Source organism: Protomyctophum parallelum, assembly GCF_964188405.1.
Source record: "Protomyctophum parallelum genome assembly, chromosome: 20".
NCBI lineage: Eukaryota > Metazoa > Chordata > Actinopteri > Myctophiformes > Myctophidae > Protomyctophum > Protomyctophum parallelum.
The window spans coordinates 39795764-39819985 of record NC_139718.1 but is presented as its reverse complement, the minus strand read 5'-3'; the positions used below and the strand labels follow the sequence as shown (position 1 = coordinate 39819985).

Here is a 24222-nt window from a genome sequence, read left to right as displayed (position 1 = left end):
TTCCGCTGTGCTCCACCCGTCAGCAGCCATGATGGTGAGTGTCCTACATCTCTCTCTCTCTCTCTGTGTCTATAATCTATCTACCTCTCTCTATCTCTCCTCTGTTCAAATGTCTCGTCTCCCAGAGCGTGTGTGTGTATGTGTGTTGTTTGTTGTTGTCGTCGCGGCGGGACGCTCGTCCACGTTGAATCCCGTTCTGTTGGTTTTAGGATTTAATATGAACGTGTTTGTGTTTGTGTTTACATCCAGCAGGAAGGGCTGGATGACGGCCCTGACTTCCTCTCCGAGGAAGACAGAGGAGTAAGTTGTTTCAATTTTATTATTTTGTTTTTATTATTATTATTAATATATTATTATTATTATTATTATTATTATTGGTGTTTATTAAACATTAAACATGCCGGGATAAGGCCGCACTGGACATTAGCGTGTGTGTGTGTGTGTGTGTGTGTGTGTGTGTGTGTGTGTGTGTGTGTGTGTGTGTGTGTCAACGTTAGCTGACATAAGCAAAGATTCTGTATTCTCATCCGGACGGTGATGATTATTTATTATTGTATTATTATTATTTTATTAACGTACAAGTGTTCATATATGATATCAGTGACAGTTCTAGACTAGTCAAACTCAATCTTAAAGGGAAGCAGCAGCCAACATAAATATAATTAATTGTGCTGACTGACCAAGCATTCAGCCAGCAGTAGTCTAGTCACATGCCTGTCACTCACTCACTCACTCGCATGTTTACACACACACACACACACACACACACACACACACACACACACACACACACACACACACACACACACACACACACACACACACACACACACAGAGTAATAAAAAGAAGCGGAGTGTAATTGGTTTATTGGTTCGTCTTATCTCTTGAGTGTCTGTCAGTGTGACTCATAGTATTATTATTATAAACTGCACATGCATACAAGAACCACACAAAATGGGGGTTCGTATTGAGGGGTGTGTGTGTGTGTGTGTGTGTGTGTGCGTGTGTGCGTGCGTGCGAGCTCTTCACGGGTCCAAAAAAATGGTTCTGTGACATTTTACTGATTCTGACCCGTTCCGAAATCATTTTCAAATAGGAAAACCAAACCTGAATGGATCCGTGACTATTTCGTCCGATTACGACCCAGCCAGGCAGACATACATGTGTACTTTATGAAATAATATTGCTGACGTATTGGCCATTTACCATTTCGAGAGAGAGAGAGAGAGAGAGAGGTTCCCTGCAGGCTGCAGCAGATGAGGTGAGAGGGCTAGAGAGGGACTCGTCTCTTCTCTTCTCCTCAGCGTGCGTGCATCTAAAATTATGCAAAAGGATCATTTGTTTTTTACAGAGTTTTACCGGTCTTGGCTGAATGGAATATTAACAAGGTGTGGCACTCAATGCACTTTAAATAACAGCTCCTACTTTGCCCTCTTCTTTATCCACGTGTGGGGATACGCACGAGAGTTGCTTTAACCTTCTTATATTCATTTGCTTTCAGCTTTGCTCGTTTGCTTTCACCTCATTGAAACTCATGTCTCTGCAACAATAAACTGATCCTAGGTCTGCCCACGCGTTACACAGAACTTCAGTTCAAAAGTTTTTTCCCTCCGCAGCGCATCAATGGCGCACTGTCATGCAGCGGACAGAGAGAAAGAGTCTCTACAGTCAGTCAGACCGATCACACACTGATTGAATATGTTATTTTCTATTTTAGTCTCCACCAGGCCGAAGGCATGGTGAGAGAGTATGTTTTGCACTCCGTCCGTCCGTCCGTCCGTGTGTGTGTGTCTGTGTGCGCGTCCGTCCGTGCTTGTCTCCACCAGGCCGAAAGGCATGGGGAGAGAGTATGTTTTACACTGTGTGTGCGTCCGTCTGTTACCAGCTATTCTCCGGCACTGTTAACCCGGTCAATGCCAAATCTTGCGCACACACTCCCTGGAGGCCAAAGATGCCCCAACTTTTCCAGAACTGCCTGTTATAGCGCCACCAGGAGGCCGACTTTTGTAAAACACATTCTTTTATATTACTCCTCCCAGATTCTGTCCAAAGATCCCGCAAATCGTTACACAGTATCTCTATAGTCCTGTGTTCAAGACGGATCTGTCCAATATTTCATCTTCCATCCTAATTGGCTAACATTGGCTTTCAAAGTTTGCAGGATTGGCCCATTTTGATCAAAAGGCTTCAAATCATGAACGCAGCGTGCAATGTACGTGAAATCTTTCACAGACTTTCCTACTAGGCTGAGGAATATATCCCACCCTTTTCACACTGGCCTGTTATTGGCGCCACCAACAGGTGTATTATTGCAAAACACATTTTTGGAACAAAATGCCTCAAATCATCCAATTAGCCCTTCGCTAAAACCCACCCCAGATAGCGATTGTCCAATGCCAATCCAAATAGTTTAGCGACTGTTGCTATGCAGGTCAAGCTTTCGCCACCTCATAGCTGTCAATGTTATTTTGCATGGCTGTGTTGTTGAACATTTACACGGCATAATGTCAGGAAAATTTCACGACTGACACACCCAGGTGATGGCAATAATACCAATGACGTCTTACCCTACAACATGAAAACTCCTGTCGTTAAAAGTTGATTTCTCCCTCTGTCATTTCCTCATATTTCTAGTTTATTTAAATATCTTTTATCTAGGCACTTTATCTAGTTAACATTTGCAACAACAACAAAAAAGCACAGACCGTACACGCACACGTCTTCTCGGATCCACTCGGGCATTACACATAATGATTGACAGACCCGAGGTCCCCGGGGGATACGGCCGATTCCGACCCTGCCCGAGTGATTAGGATAAAACACTGCTCCGACCCTTGCGGGTCTCAGGTCCACTCGAGTATTTTCGGAATCGGAGGTCCCGGTGAAGAGCTCTAGTGTGTGTGTGCCATGACCGTATTGTTGACCTAATGTCTGATGCAGTTAAAAAATATATGCCATCCAGTCATTGCCATCTATATGACTTCATATTGTAATATAAGAAACTAAAGTGTGTGTGTGTGTGTGTGTGTGTGTGTGTGTGTGTGTGTGTGTGTGTGTGTGTGTGTGTGTGTGTGTGTGTCCAGCCGCGGCCAGTGAACGTGGACCTCCAGACAGATGCGACGCTCCAGGTCGACATCTCTGACGCCCTGAGCGAGAGGGACAAGGTCAAGTTCACCGTTCACACCAAGGTAAGAGACTAGTCGCTACATAGGCCAGGGGTTGGCAATATAACTATTGCCAGACTGGCTGCCCGTGCCATGTAAATAGAATGTTTGGGCAGTTGCGGTTTGCCTTCAGGGTGCATTTTGAGTCTTTAGTTTGCTATAAACGCAACACAATAAGTCTGTGGAATTTAGATAAGTCATATTGTAAGGGGACCGCATGTAATTCCGACGGAGCATTCCGGATGCATGTCGGACTAGCGTCTGCTCCCGTGCTTGCGGTTATGGTTAGGTTAGGGGATGAGGTGGGTTGTACAACGTACTGCACCCTGTAAAGCTATTGAGCATCATGGACAGTATGTTGTAGGAACATGTTTCTGTTAGGCATGGACAGTATGTTGTAGGAACATGTTTCTGTTAGGCATGGACAGTATGTAGTAGGAACATGTTTTTGTTAGGCATGGACAGTATGTTGTAGGAACATGTTTCTGTTAGGCATGGACACTGGACAGTATGTAGTAGGAACATGTTTTTGTTAGGCATTGACAGTACGTTGTAGGAACATGCGGAACAGTACAACAGAACAGGACGGGTTGAATAATGCTTTTGTACAATAAATGGTGTTCTGATAGACATGACGGTTGCCCGACTGACTGCCCGTGCCATGTAAATAAAATGTTTGGGCAGGTTGCCTGACAGGCCAAATGAGCTTTGAGTGGGGAAAAACTGTCTTTAGTTTGCCATAAACGCAACACAATAATATGTCAGTGGAATTTAGTCATAATTTAAGTCATATTGTACAGCTATTGAGATATTATTATGGCATAAATATTGCAGTTTGTCCATGTCTCACAGCCCCAGTATTAAAGAAAAATGGTGGCAGTGTGTGACCCACTCATTCTAAATGTAACTTTTGCAGTTTCCTGATAGATGCTTTTTCAGGCCAGCTTTGAAAGAAGATGCTTTTTTTCAGGCCAGTTTGGGATGTTTTCGGTGCCTTCCACATTAGTGTTGTATCATATTTTCCCATATTGCCCACTCCTAGCTCAGACATAAATGTTAACATCAAATACGGTACACCACGTAAAAAAACCCCATATACAACGGGCATAGAATAAAAAATAATAATAAACAGATCAGTCAACAGTCAAATTAAAAACAGATATTACATTACAACTCTCTTAAAACCATTGACAAGAAATATGTTAATATGCAATAATATACGGAGCCATACAAATTGCTGAGATGGTTGTAATACATTTCTTCACAATCAAATCAAAGCCTCTTGGTTGGTTGGTGTATTGTCCAGTTGTGTGTATTCTTTGGTTGGTTGGTGTGTTGTCCAGTTGTATTGGTTGGCGTGTTGTGCAGTTGTATTAGTTGGTGTATTGTGCAGTTGTATTAGTTGGTGTGTTGTGCAGTTGTATTAGTTGGTGTGTTGTGCAGTTGTATTGGTTGGTGTGTTGTGCAGTTGTTTTGTTACGCTGGTTGGTTGGTTGTATTGTCCAGTATAGTTCATTTAAATGCAGTTCTGACATTTTTAGGAAATTGAAGGCAAAAATGCATATTAATTAATAAAAAAAAAGACTTCATTTAATTAATTAATTTAAAAAGAAAATCTGCGTTAGCGCGCGCAGTGTGCCCAGGCAGATATGCCCAGACCAAGGTAATAATTAATTCCTGCATACGCCACTGCAGCCGACCACTCTACCCCTGAGCCACCGCTGCCTCCGTGGACCTAGATGTGCTCTAGTTGGGAGCGTATGGCAATTAGACAATTAGACATCTGTAATGTAAGAGAGGTCTCTAGGCCATTGAGTGCATTATAAACCATGCAGAACCTTCTTGAAAATATGACTCTGATGGAAGAATGGAAACCTCAGTCATTCTTAAACTGTCCAGTGTCCAATCCCTTCTTCTGAAACTGTTGTCCTCTGCTCCTGTGACGCAGCGGACTAGACGTATTGAGGGCCTCGCAAGCGGGGAGCGATAAAACGCGCCTACAGTTCACATGTCGCGGTGCAACAACGCAAGCGTATTTACGTGAGCTGCGGTCCCGTGAATTTGTTGCGCGCGTGCTCGTTACGTGCACACGCCCGCGACTCTCCAGACCTGGATTCTGTTAAGCTTTTATTTTTACGCTTGCGTTGTTGCGCCCCCTCTTCAACAGACCTGGAGTAGACCTATGTTGATCCAGGCCTGTGTTCCTCGCTTCATGTTTGCAAGGACCTTTAGGCTGAGGCGTGCTGTTAGACTCCCTTTGTTCTTGAAATCTATTCTATGGGAGACCGGGCGGGAACCAGTGGAGAGCGCACAGGACTGATGTGTGTTTTGTTTTGGTTAATCTTGCGGCAGAGCTTTGTATAAGTTGTCTGTGGCCTGTCTTGGGAGTCCAGTGAGCAGGGCATTATTACAGTAGTCCATGATTAGTGACTGGTGATGAAGGCATGGTTTATGTTTTCTGCATCTGATTGTGACAGGAAGGGTCATACTTTTGCTTTGTTTCAATGGAGGTGGGAAAAAAAAATGCAATTTTGGTTATTTTATTGATGTGAGGTGTACTGTACAGCATGTGAGTCATGTATGACTCCAAGCCAGGCTGGTTACTTGAGATTTAACTCAGGCAGCTAGTTGCCCTTAACACATTTAGACCTGAGGACGATTCTACAAATATCTTCTAAATCCTGACAGTTTTCTGAAAAACCCATGTTTCTGTCTCAGTGATTCTCAAACATTTCCATGTCAAGGACCCCCCAAAATATATATAATTGGCCGCCGAACCCCATCTGAAAATATGTAGTTCCAGGGACCCCCCCAGTAGCAAAGATTTGAGTTAAAAACGTTTGCTCTGAAGGATATACTTTCAAAGATATTACATGTTCACGATTTTTCTTCAACAGCTAAAGTAATGTAAAGTGATGTACGTAACTAACTAGGTTTTCAAAGTAATGGGTCCCACGGGTCGTTGCATGCAGAACGAGAGGGCCGTCAGACTCTCTGGAGAGAAGGAGAACCAGGGTTGCCAAGACGAGTTGCGGGTTGCGTTTTATTTTGGGCTTGTTTTAAAAATGCATTGGCTTTTAAAAAATGCAGTGGCTTCTTTGATGTGTATATACTATAAATTCCCATATGTTTTGGGGGAGTGTGAGTCATATTGAGTGACAGAACCGGTGTCATGTCTCTACTTATGTGTGTACTGTTACTGCATAATAAATGACCAAAATGTTAATTATTTTTGACATACCTGTTAGTATTTACTATTTATAATGACTGATGCATCCAAAAAAGCGCTTTAAACACCTCGGAGCGCTAGCTTGTTTGAGATTTTGACAAATCTTCTCGTGTGTGTGTGTGTGTGTGTGTGTGTGTGTGTGTGTGTGTGTGTGTGTACATTTACAGAGCACTCTTCCTAACTTTAAGCAGAATGAGTTCTCTGTTGTTCGTCAACATGAGGAGTTCATCTGGCTCCACGACTCCTTTATAGAGAATGAGGACTATGCTGGCTACATCGTAAGTACCTCCCTTTATTGACCTTTTATCTATACTGTACACCTCCTATAGGCTACATCGTAAGTACCGGACTAAATACCACCTCCATTTATTGACCTATACTGTACACCTAATAGACTACCACATTCCTGACCGTGTGGCGGTTCTGGACAACCGTGGGTCCGACCGACTCGACGCCGGGCACTGCACTCCCCGTGGGGGTGTCTGTGGAACGTGTGTGTCGATAAGTAATGTCATTCGAATTTGAAGTGATGCAGTGATGTAAATAGGTTTTCAATGTAATGAGTCCCAGGATGCAGGGATGGTCTTTTAGAAATGAGTCCCAGGGACATTTTATGAGTCCCACTTCAACGACATTAGGAGTCATATTTTCCCACAAATTGCAGCATTTAACTCCCATTTCATTTTATATGGTTATACTGTGGTTATATTCATGTAGAAAACAGAAGAAGAAATTATTATTATTAACTAAAACTGGCAAAATAAACTAGAATAAAAAACAGTACAGTAGTACATTAGTTCATCCCGTGGATGCAGAGGTCGTTGTTATTATTTATAAATAAACTAGAATAAAAAACAGTACAGTAGTACAGTAGTGCATCCCATGGATGCAGAGGTCGTTTGTATTTATAAATAAACTAGAATAAAAAAGAGTACAGTAGTGCATCCCGTGGATGCAGAGGTCGTTGTTTTATTGCGTCCCTTAACTATAAACTGCGGTTTGGGATGCAAAATGCACCCTAATTTAATCTCTTTACATACAGAGACATGGTGCATTTATAGATACCGGTAGATAGATTCTTGGTCACCGGCTTAGCAATCCTTATCGATCAGAGTCCTTATCCATCCTACTATCCTATCCTTCTCTATTATTTTGGTGGAAAGGAGAGACAACAATAGATTCTTAACAGGACTCACTGGAATTGCTTTTATTTGTTAATTCCTAGTCTGTGCCTCATTTATTTACGCCCGGTTTAGGTAATGTGTGTACCTTGTTGTACATCAGCCACTCACGTCGTGTTGCTCTGCACCTCATTTTGACCGTGCAGATCTGCTATTTTCGGCAAGCACAGACAAAGAAAGAAGACTAAGAGGTCACAGATTCATTTCATGCTAGGTGCTAGGTTTTTGTATTAAATTGTCGGGTGATGCTGCATTTATATAGCGCTTTTATCCAAGGCGCTTTACATAAAATAGATTGTGCATTACATTCACCCATTCACACACGCATTCATACACCGATGGCGGTGGAAACCATGCAAGGCACCCAACCTGCACATCGGGAGCATTTAGGGGGTTCAGAGTCTTGCTCAAGGACACTTCGACACTAACTCTGGGGGAGCCCACAGGGATCGAACTGGGAACCTTGCGGTTCCCATCCGGCCGCTCTAGTTGGTGACTATGATAACTAAACGTTGTAGTAGTTGGTGATTGCGATGCCTTGATTGTACACTTGGCGACTGCTTTTTAAGAATAGTGTGCAGTGCAGCTGCGGTACTAACAGAGTTAATGAGTGCTAGATCATTGTATTACTAGTTATAGTGTATTGTGTGCTGCTGTGTTTAAGGTTCAAGGTTCTTTATTTGTACCCGCGTGTACATGTGTTTTTCAGAAGGGAAATGCAGCAATCCAGTTAAAAGCAAGACATCACAACCTAAGTACACAGATTGCAGATGTCTAAACAAACCAAATGCATTTAAACATACCGAGAAGGTCATGAAAGTGCTTTTTACACACACACACACACATTCACTCGCACACTCTGAGCGTCAGTGCCGTGACTAGATGAGGTGTATTGTCTTGTCGTTTCGTCGTGCAATGCCTGCAGGTACAAAATATGGTCTATATCGTTTATTTTCCTACCTGTATGGGGAAAAAACACGCCTTGCAGCTTTGATGTGGGGAGTGTAGGAGAACTCAAGGGCTGAGTTGAGACTCGCCTGTAAGTTTACTGGAACACAATTATGACAATTATGCTCTAGAGCACTGTTTCCCAAACAGTGGGTTGTGGACCAATTTGTGGGTCGCGGACACATTGTTATGGGTCCCCTAAAAAAGCTCAACTTTTCATGAACAAATAACAAAATACAATGGGTTTTTTTCTTCAGTAAAGTAAAGAAATTACATAAATTAGAACAAATATTTAAGAAGTAGTGAAAATAGCCGATCTACAAGCTCACAACGTGGCTTGACGCGACACGTTGTGAGCTTATAGATATCGCATCACGGACCCCCAAAATGACACTCATTAGCCTGCGTTTGAAGATATATGCCAGGGACCCCCATAAGAGTTTTTACGGCTCTCAGGACCCTCAGTTTGACATGCATTAGGCTACGGATCCCCATTTAATGGCATTTTTATACCTGGGACCGCGATTCATATTGTAAAATCAATTTTAAGTTAACTCTGAGAGTAGTTACAGACCTATAATGGGTTAATTTGGTTCCAAACTATCATTTTTTGTTTGGGACCCCCTGGAACTCCCTCAAGGACCCCTGGGGGGTCCCCGGACCCCACTTTGGGAACCACTGCTTTAGAGAATGTTTGTTCTCCAGTGACGGATTATCATTCAAACCATGATGACACAAAGGGAACCATGATGTCACAAATGGAACAAGACTAGGTTGGATTCAATAAAAAAGGCTGGTCTTGTTTTTATCAGTCTGAGAACACATTTTTCTTTATTGTTTTTATGCGTTTATTTTTTGCGGCGTTTGCCTTTATTTTATATTTTTGAGTGGTGCAACCACTCCAAAGACCGCAATCGCTGATGTATTTTTTTTACACACCACTCATCACAGTTCTGCTTGAAGGTCAGTTTAGTCTATGACTGCCCCAAGGCACTTCTAGTTGGCTCTACACGTTCCACAGCATGATTATTATTAATATTGTTTATTCTTGTATTTTTTATAATCTTTAGGGGGAGCCAGAGGTCCTGGTTGTCCCATAGCTGAGAGGGTCAGTGAGCCATGGGGGAGCCAGAGGTCCTGGTTGTCCCATAGCTGAGAGGGTCAGTGAGGGGAGCCAGAGGAATGTGTCTGTGTGTCCCTGAGCAAGACTTAACCCCCAAATTGCTCCCAGAGTGTCACACAATGGCTGCTCACCGCTCCTAGTTGTTATAGGATGGGTAAATGACATCACTGTTCCTAGTGTAGCCTCGGTCAGAGTAATGTAGTAAGACGTTTCAATCTCGCCGCAAGGGTGCCTATGGGCTATAGTTCCAAACATTGGAACTATCCCATTGAGACAAAGCGGGGTGCTATGAGCTATAGTTCCAAACATTGGAACTATCTCATTGAGACAAAGCGGGGTGCTATGGGCTATAGTTACAAACATTGGAACTATCCCATTGAGACAAAGTGCGGTACTATGGGCTATAGTTACAAACATTGGAACTATCCCTTGAGACAAAGCGCGGTGCTATGGGCTATAGTTACAAACATTGGAACTTTGGAACTATCCCATTTAGACAAAGCGGGCTCTGGTAACATTGGAACTATCTCATTGACTATACAGTAGAATGAGCACTTGGGCATTCCATTGTTCCATTGGGAGTCAACGCTAGTGTCGCCACTCTGTTACTGGATTACTCTGACCTATAGTATAAATCCTATTTTGCGTACGTTACCAGTCAGCTAAAGAGCCATGGGCCGATGGGCAAGCAGCAACGCAGCACCCTATAGCCTACTGTACACTGATTGTTACAGGGTGGGTAAATGCTACCCTATGCTAGCCCTATGCTAGTCCTAATGGATGTGCTCTGTTGTTGTTGTTCAGATCCCGCCTGCCCCTCCCAGGCCCGACTTTGATGCTTCCAGGGAGAAACTGCAGAAACTGGGGGAGGGTGAGGGCTCCATGACCAAGGAGGAGTTTACCAAGATGAAACAGGAACTGGAGGCGTGAGTAATTTCTCAAGTCCCTTCAAAGTTACGTACCATCGAGCAAGGCACCGAGAGCAGAGGGCCTGCATGCGACATCAAAGCTACATTGTGGCATTGTACTGCTGATGAACAGGAATGAAAAGAATATAATAATACTTTGTTTTCCAGTTCAGGTTAAAAACGACCAGCAGGGTATAAACATGGCAGCCACCGTGACTGCAGTTATTCCAATGAATGGTTAATGGTTGTGTTAGATTTAGATGTGTGAATATACTAGTCTTGCTTCAATACTTGGTCTCAACTCTCGCATGGCCAGACTGTTGCCTCCCACAATGTTGGAATGCTTCGTTCCGGTCATACAGTCTAGAGCACGGACGCTCCGTTGATGATTAAACCATGAAGCGAACGTGACCACTTCCGTTTCGTCTTTACAGTCGCTCAAATGTATCCTAAATATGATGATATCAAAATACTATATATCTCTTGCTGCTCAGCCGAAATGATAGTAACACAATCTTTAAAAAAAAATGTCTCTGCTATAATTGGCAGTCGCCACATATGGCGGAGACGCTGCTACTTATACCCATAGATAGATGCTGAGTGACTGTTGTAACATGAAAACACATGCCATGATTTTGTAAGTGTAACTCTACTGCACCTGCACTATTTGTGTGTGTGTGTGTGTGTGTGTGTGTGTGTGTGTGTGTGTGTGTGTGTGTGTGTGTGTGTGTGTGTAACAGAGAGTACTTGGCTATCTTTAAGAAGACGGTAGCGATGCATGAGGTGTTTCTGTGTCGTGTCGCTGCTCATCCGGTCCTCAGGAAGGACCTCAACTTCCACGTGTTCCTGGAGTACAATCAGGATGTGAGTACAACTGTCCATGACTGAACCTTAACCATTTGTCGCTTCAATCGCTTTAAAGGAGAATTCCATGCTAGAAGGCTTTCTTACCTTTTTATTTGTAGTTGTTATGTCCGCACCAAAGAGGTCCAGGTGTTATTTTGTGCAAAAGCGCATTATTGGCTATTTCCCCTAATATAAGCCCTCAATTAATTGCATTGAATTGAATGGGGTGTTGTGCTAATTTGCTTATATATTTTTTTTTGTATATATCCTCTCTTCATAATGTAAATAGTATCCCAAGCGGCACACTTTACTACTTATTTCGATGGAAATAAGCGAATTGGCACAAAAACCAGTCTTTGTAGACAGTCATTTTACTTTGGGAGAGTAACCATATGGACCCGCTCGTTCACCCAAGACTGGAGAGACATGCAGCAAAGGTCGTCATGAACGGGACTCGGAACACGCAACGAGCTGTCAGGCCACAGCCTATCTGTGGCGTGCGCCTGGACCGCGAATCCAGCGGGCGCCCCGGTGCAAATTTATTTAACATAATTAAAGGTCGCTTCAGTTGGATTTCACGCAACTTCTTGTCTTTGTATCGACTTTGTGTGTGATCTCTGGCTATTCAGGCCTGAACGCAACTTTACACTAGAATTCATTGGTGCTCTGTGTTTAAAGTCTAGCACGTATAATGGACCTGTTATTACCCAGTTGACCAGAGAGTCCTCCCGGTTGTTGTGTTAATGCTATCAACATGTTTTCGACGTGTTCTCAGCTGAGCGTTCGAGGGAAAAACAAGAAAGAGAAGTTGGAGGACTTCTTCAAGAACGTGGTGAAGTCCGCAGACGGAGTTATGGTGTCTGGAGTGAAGGTAACACATTTACGTGGAGATATTGGATGGTGTTGACATGTGAAAGAAGTAGCTTTCTTTCCTTTGAACCCTATGTACATCGTTTGCTTTATACTTGTATGCTCCTTTTTCCCCTCAACATTAAATACCTTGGCCCAGAATGACTAAATGCAAAGTGTGTGTGTTTGTAGGATGTAGATGACTTCTTCGAGCACGAGAAGACATTCCTGTTGGAGTATCACAACAGAGTCAAAGACGCCTCCGCTAAATCTGACAAAATGATCAGATCTCATAAAAGTACGTGTCTCCCTTGCTCCCTCCACACTGCATTTTCACCAAGGGCGACACATTCTATATTTGTGACCGTTTCTGACAGAGGCTAAGTCATTGAATCTTTTTTCTTTTTTTTTTCCATTTCAATGTGTCATTCTTCAAATTGACACATTGGTTGCTCAGTTTGACCCACCAGTTTTGGAGATGTGGCTTATAGAGTAATGTCTTGCGGAAGACAGCGAGTTGAGAAAACTGTCCTGAAAAGTTCACTTCTGTGGTCTGTAACATTACACCTAGCTACATGTTTAAGCATTTATTTCATATTTACATGTCGATTTCAGCTCTGATATTTATTTCAGATATCTAGTATATGAAGAGTCTGCCTATGCTATTAACCCATTTTGGATTTAAAAAAAAGGTTTTATCCTCTCCTGAACAGTTAGTCTTGCCACCATGACTCTGTCTCTGGATCAAAAAGAGTCACATTTGATCTTTTTTTTTTTTTTTTTTCTATTCAGACATTTATGCCCCATTTTATACTGTATAAAAGCAGTGAAAATTGCAGCTCATCTTGAAAATACCTTCACTTCTATCGAGCGTCGCAGTCCCGCCCCCTCGAGAGACCCGGAGAAGAAATCCCCGTTCATTTTCCTCATTGACTTTTCAGAAAGTATTTATTTAAAGACGTTTACGTTTAAGCTCAGCCCAATTCATGTTCTATGTCGCTCCTCCAAATAGGTTTGAATCCTGGGTGAGACATGAATGTTGGCTTAGTCACCTCAACAGGGATGTCTGCATTCTGCATCTGCTGATTTGTACTGAGACTAAAGTTCACTTCACACTGATTCTGGGGAAAATAAGTGAAATCTGATTATTATTATTATGAATGGTGACGATGATAATTATAATGCTGTGACTTTGTTCCAGATGCTGCAGATGACATCAATAGAATCGCTTCCACGCTGTACAGCTTAGGAACACAAGACAATACTGACGTCTGCAAGTATGTACTTCACTACTAGTATTAACAGTTCTACTGCGTAACCCGTGTTCCCCGCTATTTAATCCAATATCCCAACGCTGCCTAGATTGTCTTATTACCTTTGGAGCATACGCCAAAGTATTTGCAGCTTTGATTCACGAAAATCCGCCAGAAAATAGTCCCATGGTTTGTTGTTGGAAGAGAAAAACACGCCGCCGTTACAATGCAAAACAAAGACTGCCTCCACAGCATGTTGTAGTCCAAACAAACCGCCCGTTCACTTGCATTGAGCTCATTTTCCCAGAAGCCCTAGCAGCCCAGAGCATGGCTTGATTTCCGGTTTCGTCGTCATAACGCGACGGCCTCGTCACCAGGTCCACGACAAATCCGCTCTTTCTTTTCCAAATCCAAATTTTGACGTGACGCAGTAGAGTGATCATTTTGACTTGTGAGGCAGTAGAGTGATCATTTTGACGTGTGAGACAGTAGAGTGATCATTTTGACTTGTGAGACAGTAGAGTGATCATTTTGACGTGTGAGACAGTAGTGTGATCATTTTGACGTGTGAGACAGTAGTGTGATCATTTTGACGTGTGAGGCAGTAGAGTGATCATTTTGACGTGTGAGGCAGTAGAGTGATCATTTTGACGTGTGAGACAGTAGAGTGATCATTTTGACGTGTGAGGCAGTAGAGTGATTATTTTGACATGTGAGACAGTAGAGTGATCATTTTGACATTTTGACGTGTGAGACAGTAGACTGATCACTTTGACATTTTGACGTGTGAGGCAGTAGAGTGATAATTTTAACGTGTGAGACAGTAGAGTGATCATTTTGACGTGTGAGGCAGTAGAGTGATCATTTTGACGTGTGAGACAGTAGAGTGATCATTTTGACATTTTGACGTGTGAGACAGTAGAGTGATCATTTTGACGTGTGAGGCAGTAGAGTGATCACGTAGGATGTTAATTCTGTTCTGACTGAAGCGTTTGTATTTTTCAGGTTTTTCCTGAAGGTGTCGGAGCTGTTTGAAAAGACGAGGGTACGTATGTGTTCTGAATCGGTAGTACTATCAACCCTTCACCAGACAGTGGCCTTGTGGTTAGAGTGTCTGCCCTGGAACTGGGAGGTCAGGGGTTCGATCCCCGGCCAGGTCATGATGCCTCCCTGCTTGGCACTCGGCATCAATGGGTTGGATTGGGTCAACTGGGATCAACTACAAATGATTCCCGAGTGCGGCACGGCTGCGGCTCACCGCTCCAAGAGATGGGTTTCACGGCGGTAACGACAAATAGTACGACTATCACGATGCAACATGTTCTGAGCTTGTAGGTTGTCTATTTTCAGTGCTTTTGCGCAACACTGTTGATAGCTGATTTAACATTACAAATAAATAAGAAAGGATTTCTGAATTCAATAACCCACCTTTTGATAGATTTAACATTGCAAATAAATAAGAAACTATTTCTGAATCAAATAAGCCACCTTTTGATAGATTTAACATTACAAATAAATAATAAATGATTTCTGAATCAAATAAGCCACCTTTTTGGATAGATTTTTACATTACAAATAAATAAGAAATAAGTGAAAGAGATGCAATTAGGGCCTCCTGAGCAGATGTATTTTAAACTGGGCATAATAACATTTCATTAGGACCAGTTTTGATGTTAAAAGAATTACTGCTTTTTATGCAGCTGTACTATTCAACATTTAATTGGTTTCACACACGATCAGCAGATTGACACAAAGTATCAATTAAATGTTTTATCATTAAACGGAACAGCACAATAAATGATTCCATTGTCCACTTCCACTCCACGTACCCTGTAGTACCTCCGCTTACTGCTAGGGGGTACAGGCACCCCATTTGAGAACCACTGATTTAGTTAAACCCTCTGGTGACTGGCATGTTGTTTTAAAACACTACATGAATATCCTTTTGTGGTCCTCTGGGTGGTATGGCCGACTTTAAGGATTGAACTGCTAGAATGATTAACTGGTTATTCCATTGAGTGGAAAACAAGTGGATATTTGGTCTTAACGGAACCTACAGCACACGGTATTTAATAAAAACCACTGGCAGGTGTGTGTTAGAGACCTGCAAGCCCGTCGGCTACTGACGGGGCCCGGCCCGGCTCGCCAAAACGGGCCGGGCCCGGGCCGTCTCTCTCCCTGACCAACGGGCCGTGGGCCGGGCGGGCTAATGTGCCGTTATATAAATTTTCCGATGTGAATTTCACCCAGACTGGACTTGCTTCAGCAGCATGCTGCTGTCTGCTCCATAGTGACGTGACAATAACCCCCCCACAGTGGCCACGCACACACTAAAATCTGGTCAAAACTATAAAGACTTTGAAACGTGTTTTACATTCTATCTATCGCCTAAACTCTCGTCCTCTCTCTCTTAATTATTATGCAGCGCAGCTGTGTGTGTGCGCACACACACACCGAGTACTAAGTAGGCTACGGCTCTCCTAGACAGAACCTACATCTCAGGAGCTCCGCAGTCCGCAATAAAAGCAAATGAAATACTGCGGGAGCATTATTACCACACTAAACAAATTTTGGGGATTTGTACATTGCAGAAACTGCAGATACATAACGTAAGTGTTCTTATTATTGTCCGTCTACTCTGGGTTTTATAATGCAGCGTGAGTCCGCGATAGCCGATCTACAAGCTCACAACGCGTTGCTCTGATTGACAGTGCACGTGCAGCAGCTACTGTATAAAACTATAATTAAGTAGGCTACTTTTTAGTGTGATGTCTGTGTCTTATTGACTTCTTGTTCCTTAATGTGGGTTTATCAGAGCGATATAGTGCAGCTGTGAGTGAGTAGCTGCTGCTGCTGCTGCGTCAGTGCACAAATCGAGCGACCGCGGCGGCGGCACGCATGCTTGAAATATTAAATAAAAATATGTCGGGCTTCTGGGCCGGGCTCGGGCCGTTTCTGGACTTTACCAACGGGCTTAGGGCCGGACGAGCTTTAACTCCACGGGCCCCGGGCCGGGCCAGGGCCTATATTTTACGCACGTGCAGGGCTCTAGTGTGTGTGTGTGCGCGGTGGCGGCGATCCATTTGGAGCCACATTGAACCTGTTAAAATCCAACGTCACATGCACGCCCACACACACACCTCCGTTTTCCACCAATCGCACACGCACGGCAGGCGACGCACGGAGCGTCGTTATGTGTAACTATGAATGGAGGTGCAGAGTGGAGGAAGAGAGGAGAGAAGGAGGAAGTAGGACCGGCTGGAGAAGTGTTTCGCGACATGTGTTTGTCAGTTTTAGCTCCAGTTAGCTCTATAGCTGCGTCGTCAACGGGAGAGGATCGGCTGTATTCACCCAGAGGTCCATGAGCGGCAGCGCAACGAGAGACGAGAGCAACGACACAACGCATTATAGCACACCTGGGGCCTATTTCACGAAACTTGGATTAACTAATCCAGGATTTAGGCCAAAGCCAGGCTTTTTAAATCCTGATCTTTACAGCCTGGTTTATTCCGTTCCACTAAAGCCAAGCGAGGCTCAGAATTGGTGGATTTGGCGAGCCGGGATCAGCAAGCCTGGCTTAATAGACAGTCTGGCTTTTTGTCTCTAGACCCCTTATGTGGATCACAGATTTACTGATCCTTCTTCTTCATGCGGTATTATGGCAGTTTGCATCCTTAATAGTTGCATTACAGCCCCCTTCTGTATATCTCATTATCTTTACTAATCTATTCAAGACTTACTGATACAAGGACTTAAGCTTCTAAAATAAATACTGCTGCTGTAATTAAAGAGAGAACATACTCTCAATAGTGGATAGACTGAATGATTAACTACCCCAAAAATATAGTTTACATTTTACCACTACTATTAACTTAAAACAGAATTCTTAATATTGTAAGCATAATGATATTGTCGCATTGTGATATTTGGCCATAACTCCCTCCTCTGAGGGAGCTACCTTTGGGGAAGGGGGTTGTTGTCCAGACAGGTCCGGGTCATGGGTTCATGTAGCATGCCAAAGTTTGTGCTATTGCCATTGAGAATGCATTGGGCGTTTAAGTTAAATAACTCAGAAACTACAAAACATTTCAAAGTAAAAAGTTCCAGCATGTGTCTCCACAGTAAGCTGAATTTTACAAAGTGTGAATGGAGTTTCTAGGTGAAAGTGCCACTATCTGCCTATAAATGTCTCAAATTTGAAAGCACTATATTTCTAAAACGATTAAACATTTCAAAGATTCCTTTTCAGGCACACATGTCCACCGTAGGATGAACCTAAATAGGTTTGAATGGGGTTTCTAGGTGTAAGTATGTAGGACTAGTAGTGGGTGAAACGTTACAATGGTAATTATGTTGTAATACAATGAGTAATGGTAATATTTAGTGGTTTTCACTTTTACAAAAAAAAAGATATAATAATATAATATAATATAATATAATAATTCTTCTTAACCGTGCACTTGCACGACAGCAAACCTATTCATGGGGAACATTCACCAAAAGCAGCTGATCTACAAGCTCACAAGCTGTCATGATGTTGTGCAGCCGATATATTTTGGTTATTTGATTTTATATAGTGCTTAAATTAGTCCTTTAATGCAGACCGATACAAATAAGGCAACATAAACCCATAATAATTGAATAAATCTGGAAAACATCATTGGTTTGTGATCAGTTTGACTGCTTAATGAACAGTAAAGACATCAGGATTAGGTTAAACCAGGCTGTTAGCCTGGTCCGGAGCAGGCTAAGTCCAAAGCATTAGTTTCCATGGTAACTTATGTAGCATCACTTTCATGAAACCGAATCAAGCCTCAACATATCCAGGTTAACTGGTTAAGTTAATCTGGCAAGATCAACCAGCTTTCATGAAACCGGTTAAACACTGATCCAGGATATATTAAGCCAGGATATGTGTTAAAGCCCGGCTTAATCTCTAATCCAAGTTTCGTGAAATAGGCCCCAGGGCTGCTGCCATTTTAGGGTTGGTGTTTACTACTGAAGGTGAATGGCCTGTGTGTGTGTGTGTGTGTGTGTGTGTGTGTGTGTGTGTGTGTGTGTGTGTGTGTGTGTGTGTGTGTGTGTGTGTGTGTGTGTGTGTGTGTGTGTGTGTAGAAGATCGAGGCGCGGGTCGCAGCAGATGAGGACTTGAAGCTGGCTGACTTGCTGAAATATTACCTGAGAGAGTCCCAGGCTGCTAAGGTAACTGTCTGTCTGTCCTGCTGTCTGTCTCTCCTACTGTCTCTGTCCTGCTGACTGTCTCTCCTACACTGTCTCCCTCTCTGCTGTCTGTCTCTCCTACACCGTCTCCCTCTCAGCTGTCCTACTATCTGTCTCCTACACTGTCTCCCTCTTGGCTGTCCTACTGTCTGTCTCCCTCTCAGCTGTCCTTCTGTCTCCTATATGTGTCCTGTCTTCGGACAATCTTAATTTTGACGGCTCCCTCGTAAAAGAGATATTATATTTCTCGTTACACACACTGCTGTCGTGATACTTAAACTGCTGGTCAATGTGTCGTGTGTGTGTGTTCCAGGACCTGTTGTACAGGCGTGGCCGTGCGTTGGTGGACTACGAGAACGCTAACAAGGCTCTGGATAAAGCCAGAGCCAAGAATAAAGACGTCCTGCAGGCTGAGAGCACTCAGCAGATCTGCTGCCACAAGTTTGAAAAGATCTCAGAGTCTGCCAAGCAAGGTGTCTGTCTGTCTGTCTGTCTGCCAGAGAGAGCACATTATCAGCTTCAGTTCAAAATGTGTCCGCTCATTTTCTTGGTTTTATCACCTCCCGTTTCAGGTGTTTATCCTTTATCATGTATGACTCATCTCTCCTGACTGGATACAATTGCTATTTATCCTGACTTATGTTTGAGCTGGAGAGAGTTACTGAACAAACTCTGAATATAGAGCCATTTAACCCTTATTTTAATGAGGAAAATATCACTTCAAGTGATACATAAACATCTGTGATGGTTTGTTTTGTGTTCTCAGAACTCATCGACTTCAAGACGAGGCGAGTGGCAGCTTTCAGAAAGAACCTGGTGGAGCTGGCAGAGTTGGAACTGAAACACGCCAAGGTACACAGCACTGTTGTACAGTACAAACTGCATTGTTACTTTATAGCACCTTATATTTATGTCATATAGCAAGTGCACTTGCCCTAGCCTCGACGACCTTACAGAGGCTTACAGAGCCAAAGGGTCAACTTAGCATTTTATGTAGACATAGCATACGCATAGTTTCATTATATAGATACTCCAGCTTACCTATGACTGTTTTATGCATGTGATGTATTGCCATGATTTTGTTCTTGCTTACTGTAAATCGTTCTGGATTAAGAGCGCCTACATTGTAAATGTCATATTACGGTACGGGTGGTGAAGAGTCTAGATTAAGACTTGGATCATTAATGCCCAGTATTATTATTATTTCATTTTATTATTATTATTAATGCCCAGGGTGTCTCAGGAAATTAAAAGCAATAATAACACTAATATGAATTGATCCTGTGTGTCTGTCCAGGGGAATCTTCAGTTGCTGCAGAGTTGCCTTGGCGTTTTGAAAGGAGACAGTTAACTGTCTGTCTCTTCCAAGCAGACAGACGGCTCCTCTCCCAGCACCCCTCCGTCTGTCTGTCTGTCTCCGGACGGATGGACGGACGGACGGACGGACATCAGGACGTTCGATGAACAGCAGAAGAAGACGAATACATTCTGGAACATAGTGTCTGACATCAGAGAGAACTCTCTCCCTCTCTCTCCCCCCCTCCCTCCCTCTATCAGTGGTTCTCACAGTGGTGCCTCCATAACGTACATTTTGTACACCCTCACAGACAGATCTTTTTAAGGGTCCATTGGAACCCCCATCGAGCGGCCCTAGATGGTCCCCAGACCCCACTTTGAGAACCACTTTCTCTACATTGTTTTAACATGGAAGACAAAATGACAACTTTTAACACTTTATAGTGGCTAGTCCCATCCTGGGGCCCCTCAGCCCAGGGCCACCCCTTGGCTCCCAGCCTGGGGCCCCTCAGCCCAGGGCCACCCCTTGGCTCCCAGCCTGGGGCCCCTCAGCCCAGGGCCACCCCTTGGCTCCCAGCCTGGGGCCCCTCAGCCCATGCAGGGCCACCCCTTGGCCGTGACCTCCGGGGTGTTCCCAGGGTGACCTCGGAGTGAGTCACTAAAGAGGGTTCTAATGTCATCACGTTAATTAGAGTGGCCTTCAACCAGGTGCGGTTAGTTTCACAGCCTGTAGTGGGACTGTACTGCAGCTGGTCTGGGTTCAGCTGTAGCGTCCGAACGTCAACCAGTGACGTGTTCCTGAGCTGACCTCAGTTCAGCTGTCTGTGGAACAGAACTCACCCCCCGGTTTCAGTTCCAGAACACCATTTATCCTCTGGTTGTTTTTCATCGAGAGTCGAGACACGTTCCCCAGAGCTGATGCACTGTAATGTCCACACGCACGCACACAGACACCCATTTACACACACACATGCACGAACACACACGCACGCATACAGATGGCCATTCACACACTCACGCACACAGACACACGCACAAGCACGCCACATTAGAGCCTGAGTGAAATATCGACCATTATTTGACTGTTGACGCCATCGGTGTCTGCAATTATTTAGCCGGATCTTTAACCACTTCCGGCCTGCCGTCCCTATTTAGAAATGTTTTCCAAAATGTAAAAAAAAAGAAGGTCCATCAACAAGCTATAGATCGGAAGATGTTTTCAATAGGGCTTTAGGTGGTTTAATGAAAAATAAAGTTCAGTTAACATGTGTGTTTTTATGTATATTTACTATTTACTTGTGCATCAACTATGGGTAAAAACATTAGTTAACATTTTGTCTAGGACTCTGCATCGAACGGGCTCTCACAAACACACACACACACACACACACACAGTGAGCTCAGTTCTCTCTTGCTGTGAGTCTGGGAGGGTGTTGACTGAGTTTGAGTAAACGTTTCAGTGCTGCTTCGTTACCTTGTTGAGTGCAGCTGATTGACAGCACTTATTATCTGTCCCCGTTACTAATGGTCTGTTTAATCTTCATCATCATCGTCTCACAAAGTAATTTTTTTTTTTAAGTGAATCTGTCTGTTGGCCTTAAGTAACATCTCCGTTTGTCTCGTTAGTCGTTAACGCAGGTCGGCCTGTCTGTGGGTTATGGAAGTGTCTGTGTGACGCGTTGGTTTGTAACATCCGTGGCCTGTTGTTGCTTTATGGAGCTCAGTCTGTCTGGTATGAATGTTGGTTCCGTCGCATTTGTCACGCCGTCAGAGTGTGTGGACTTTCACGTCTGGCGTACAATAACATTTACAATACGGGTTCGGTTGTCCTCCAACGGTTTAATTTCAAGGACCACCATGACTCAGAGAGTGTACAAATACTTCCATGTGTACACTCAGAGTTACAGTCCTGTAAAGGTCCGTCTGGAATCCCCTATTTAGAATCGTTGAAGGGAACCATTAAAATCCTAAAGGATCTAACCCTACCCACAACGTATACTTTCAATACTTCAAAAAGGTTGGGTTTTTTTAATAGAGAAAATAGTAGATCTACAAGCTCACAATGCCATCGTGATGCCACACATTGTGAGCTTGTACATGGTCTATTTTTAGTAATACCGTAAGGTTGGTTCTGGTTATGATGGAAATTTAAAAACATCAGAACTTTGCAGTTCGGTTCTGTAAGGTTCTTGGTTAACCCTTCGTAGTGGAAAAGAGTCATTAGTCAACGTCTGTGGCCTGTTGGTTGTAAAGTTGAACGTTTTGAATGCCTCATTAGATACAGATAAATCAAATCACTCGGATCGATTCACAAACAGATTATTATTTTTTCTCTTTCAGTGTAGTTGAATGTTTTATGTGACCAAAGCTTCCGTTAACTTGCAAATGCGCTGAAAGGAGCGGTCATCATGAGAAATTAAATGAAAGAAATGATAAATAAATTGTTATGAAATTCACGTCATGTTTGTCTACCTTTTTAGACACGAAAATCAACACATTTTATCTTCCGTGAGTCTTAATTACAGCCGTTCGTCAACACTTATTTTTTTTAAGTTTTGTTTTTAGACATTTAGCATTTTAGCGATGGATGTGTAATGCTGAGACACGTACAGGAGAGCAAAATGGTATCATCTGTTCATATTAAAAGCTCAATAAAAACACTTTCTTATAAATGTTCCATTGTCTGAGAACTGACTTCTAACTATTGTCTTTGTACAGGAGTGTATCTCCATAATTTCAACCCATTTTGTTCATAAATCGATCCCTTCATCATATGGCGGTCAGCCAGTCACACAAACGTATTGAAATCAGCAGGACTACTATACCGGCTCACAACTTATTTTTGTAAACTTAAGTGAAAGTGGTTAAAGCCTCACTGCGTTAACCTTTTTTTTTGTGAATACATTTTAATTGTGTCTTATCTGTATGTATGTTGGTAGAGTATGTTAATATTCAATTTGAGGTGGTTGTATTGTCTCCCTGCTCTTCTATTGAGACATTTAGATGGTGTCAAAGGTCATCTCACCAATTTCGACCTGATGGTCAAGATTGGCTCAATGGTAAAGATTTCAGGAAAACCGGTTCAAATCCGTGGCAGAAGAGTGAAGTTACATAGTGCTGTTTCTTAAACTGCGTATAAATATTGAATGAGCATCGAACAACTGGAACACAGGTTCCTTTTTCTTTGTATTTCCTGAAAAGTAACGATTCTGCATACAGTTTTTCCACCTGACAGGTGGTGAGCTTGATGTGACGCATTGTGAGCTTGTAGATCGGCTATTTTAACCACTACTTAAACATTTGTTCTAATTTATGGACTTTCTAAGATCTTTCTTTTATTTCTTCATGAAATTACCGAAAATAAATCATTGAATTTAGTTTTTAATTCATGATAAGTTTAGCTTTTTTGGGAAATGTTTTTTTTTGTTAATGTTTTGAAATATTAAATTAATAAAAAGCAAGGCTTTTGCACACCTACAGGCGACAGGTGCGTAGGAGAGTGTACGGTGCCCAAAAATGAAAAAGGAACATAACATTGATAAAGATATAGCCTGATGAAGGCCGCATAGGCCGAAACGTTGCTGTTTCCCTAAATACAAGTTGGTCACTGCATTTGAAGACGGTGTGCGGGTGTTTGTTCCTTTTTTAACTATTAAATAAAAAAATAAAATGGGGAAACAAATCACACCTGTGTGAAGTGAGGGGCGCTAAAGTCTAACTCATGTTGATTAGGTGATGTAGGCCTAATGGTGATGTAAAACAAACGGTGCCAACACAAACGTAATGACGTAATGAGTTACAAAATGACGTACACTGGTTTTCCCTTCATTGTCAATGGCGTTTATTAAACAAACATTGAACTATAAAGACAAACATTAAACCTGTATATAGGAGGGGCTAGCGCCCCTCAAAGACTAAGGGGACCCATAACAATGTGTCTGACCCACAAATGGGTCTGTGACTGCTGTGCTGACCCAGTGGTTAAACGGAAACTGTTAATACAGCTGTGTGGAGACTATATTACTGATACAATTTAGGCATTTATCAGACGCTCTTAATCCAGAGAGATATACAATAAGCAAAAAAAAAACTAAAAGCATGGCAATACATCACAGTAGTTATCATGAAACATGCTTAATCTAAGAACATAACAGTGGAATATCTATAGCCTATAATGAAACTATAGGCTACATCTAAAATACTA

At 42.8% G+C, this 24222-nt stretch overlaps 1 protein-coding gene across 2 annotated transcripts; it reads left to right on the top strand.

Annotated features, from left to right (window-relative positions):
• snx6 (sorting nexin 6) lies at positions 1-22695 on the top strand. Of its 2 annotated transcripts, none has more exons than XM_083791494.1 (14): positions 1-34; positions 253-300; positions 3085-3189; positions 6562-6672; positions 10451-10572; positions 11295-11418; positions 12176-12271; positions 12442-12547; positions 13451-13526; positions 14508-14547; positions 18618-18704; positions 19036-19195; positions 19489-19574; positions 20020-22695. In XM_083791494.1, the coding sequence occupies exons 1-14, from the start codon at positions 29-31 to the stop codon at positions 20071-20073; spliced, it is 1221 nt and encodes a 406-aa protein (XP_083647620.1). In that variant the 5' UTR covers positions 1-28; the 3' UTR covers positions 20074-22695. The 2 variants fall into 2 exon arrangements, with proteins under 2 accessions (XP_083647620.1, XP_083647619.1); XM_083791493.1 differs by having other exon boundaries at positions 250-300.
• Positions 22696-24222: the final 1527 nt, after the last annotated feature.

Coding starts and splice junctions, on each gene's coding strand:
- snx6 (XM_083791493.1), top strand. Junction 11,419..12,175: donor TCCTGGAGTACAATCAGGAT/GTGAGTACAACT, acceptor ACGTGTTCTCAG/CTGAGCGTTCGAGGGAAAAA. Junction 12,272..12,441: donor TTATGGTGTCTGGAGTGAAG/GTAACACATTTA, acceptor GTGTGTTTGTAG/GATGTAGATGACTTCTTCGA.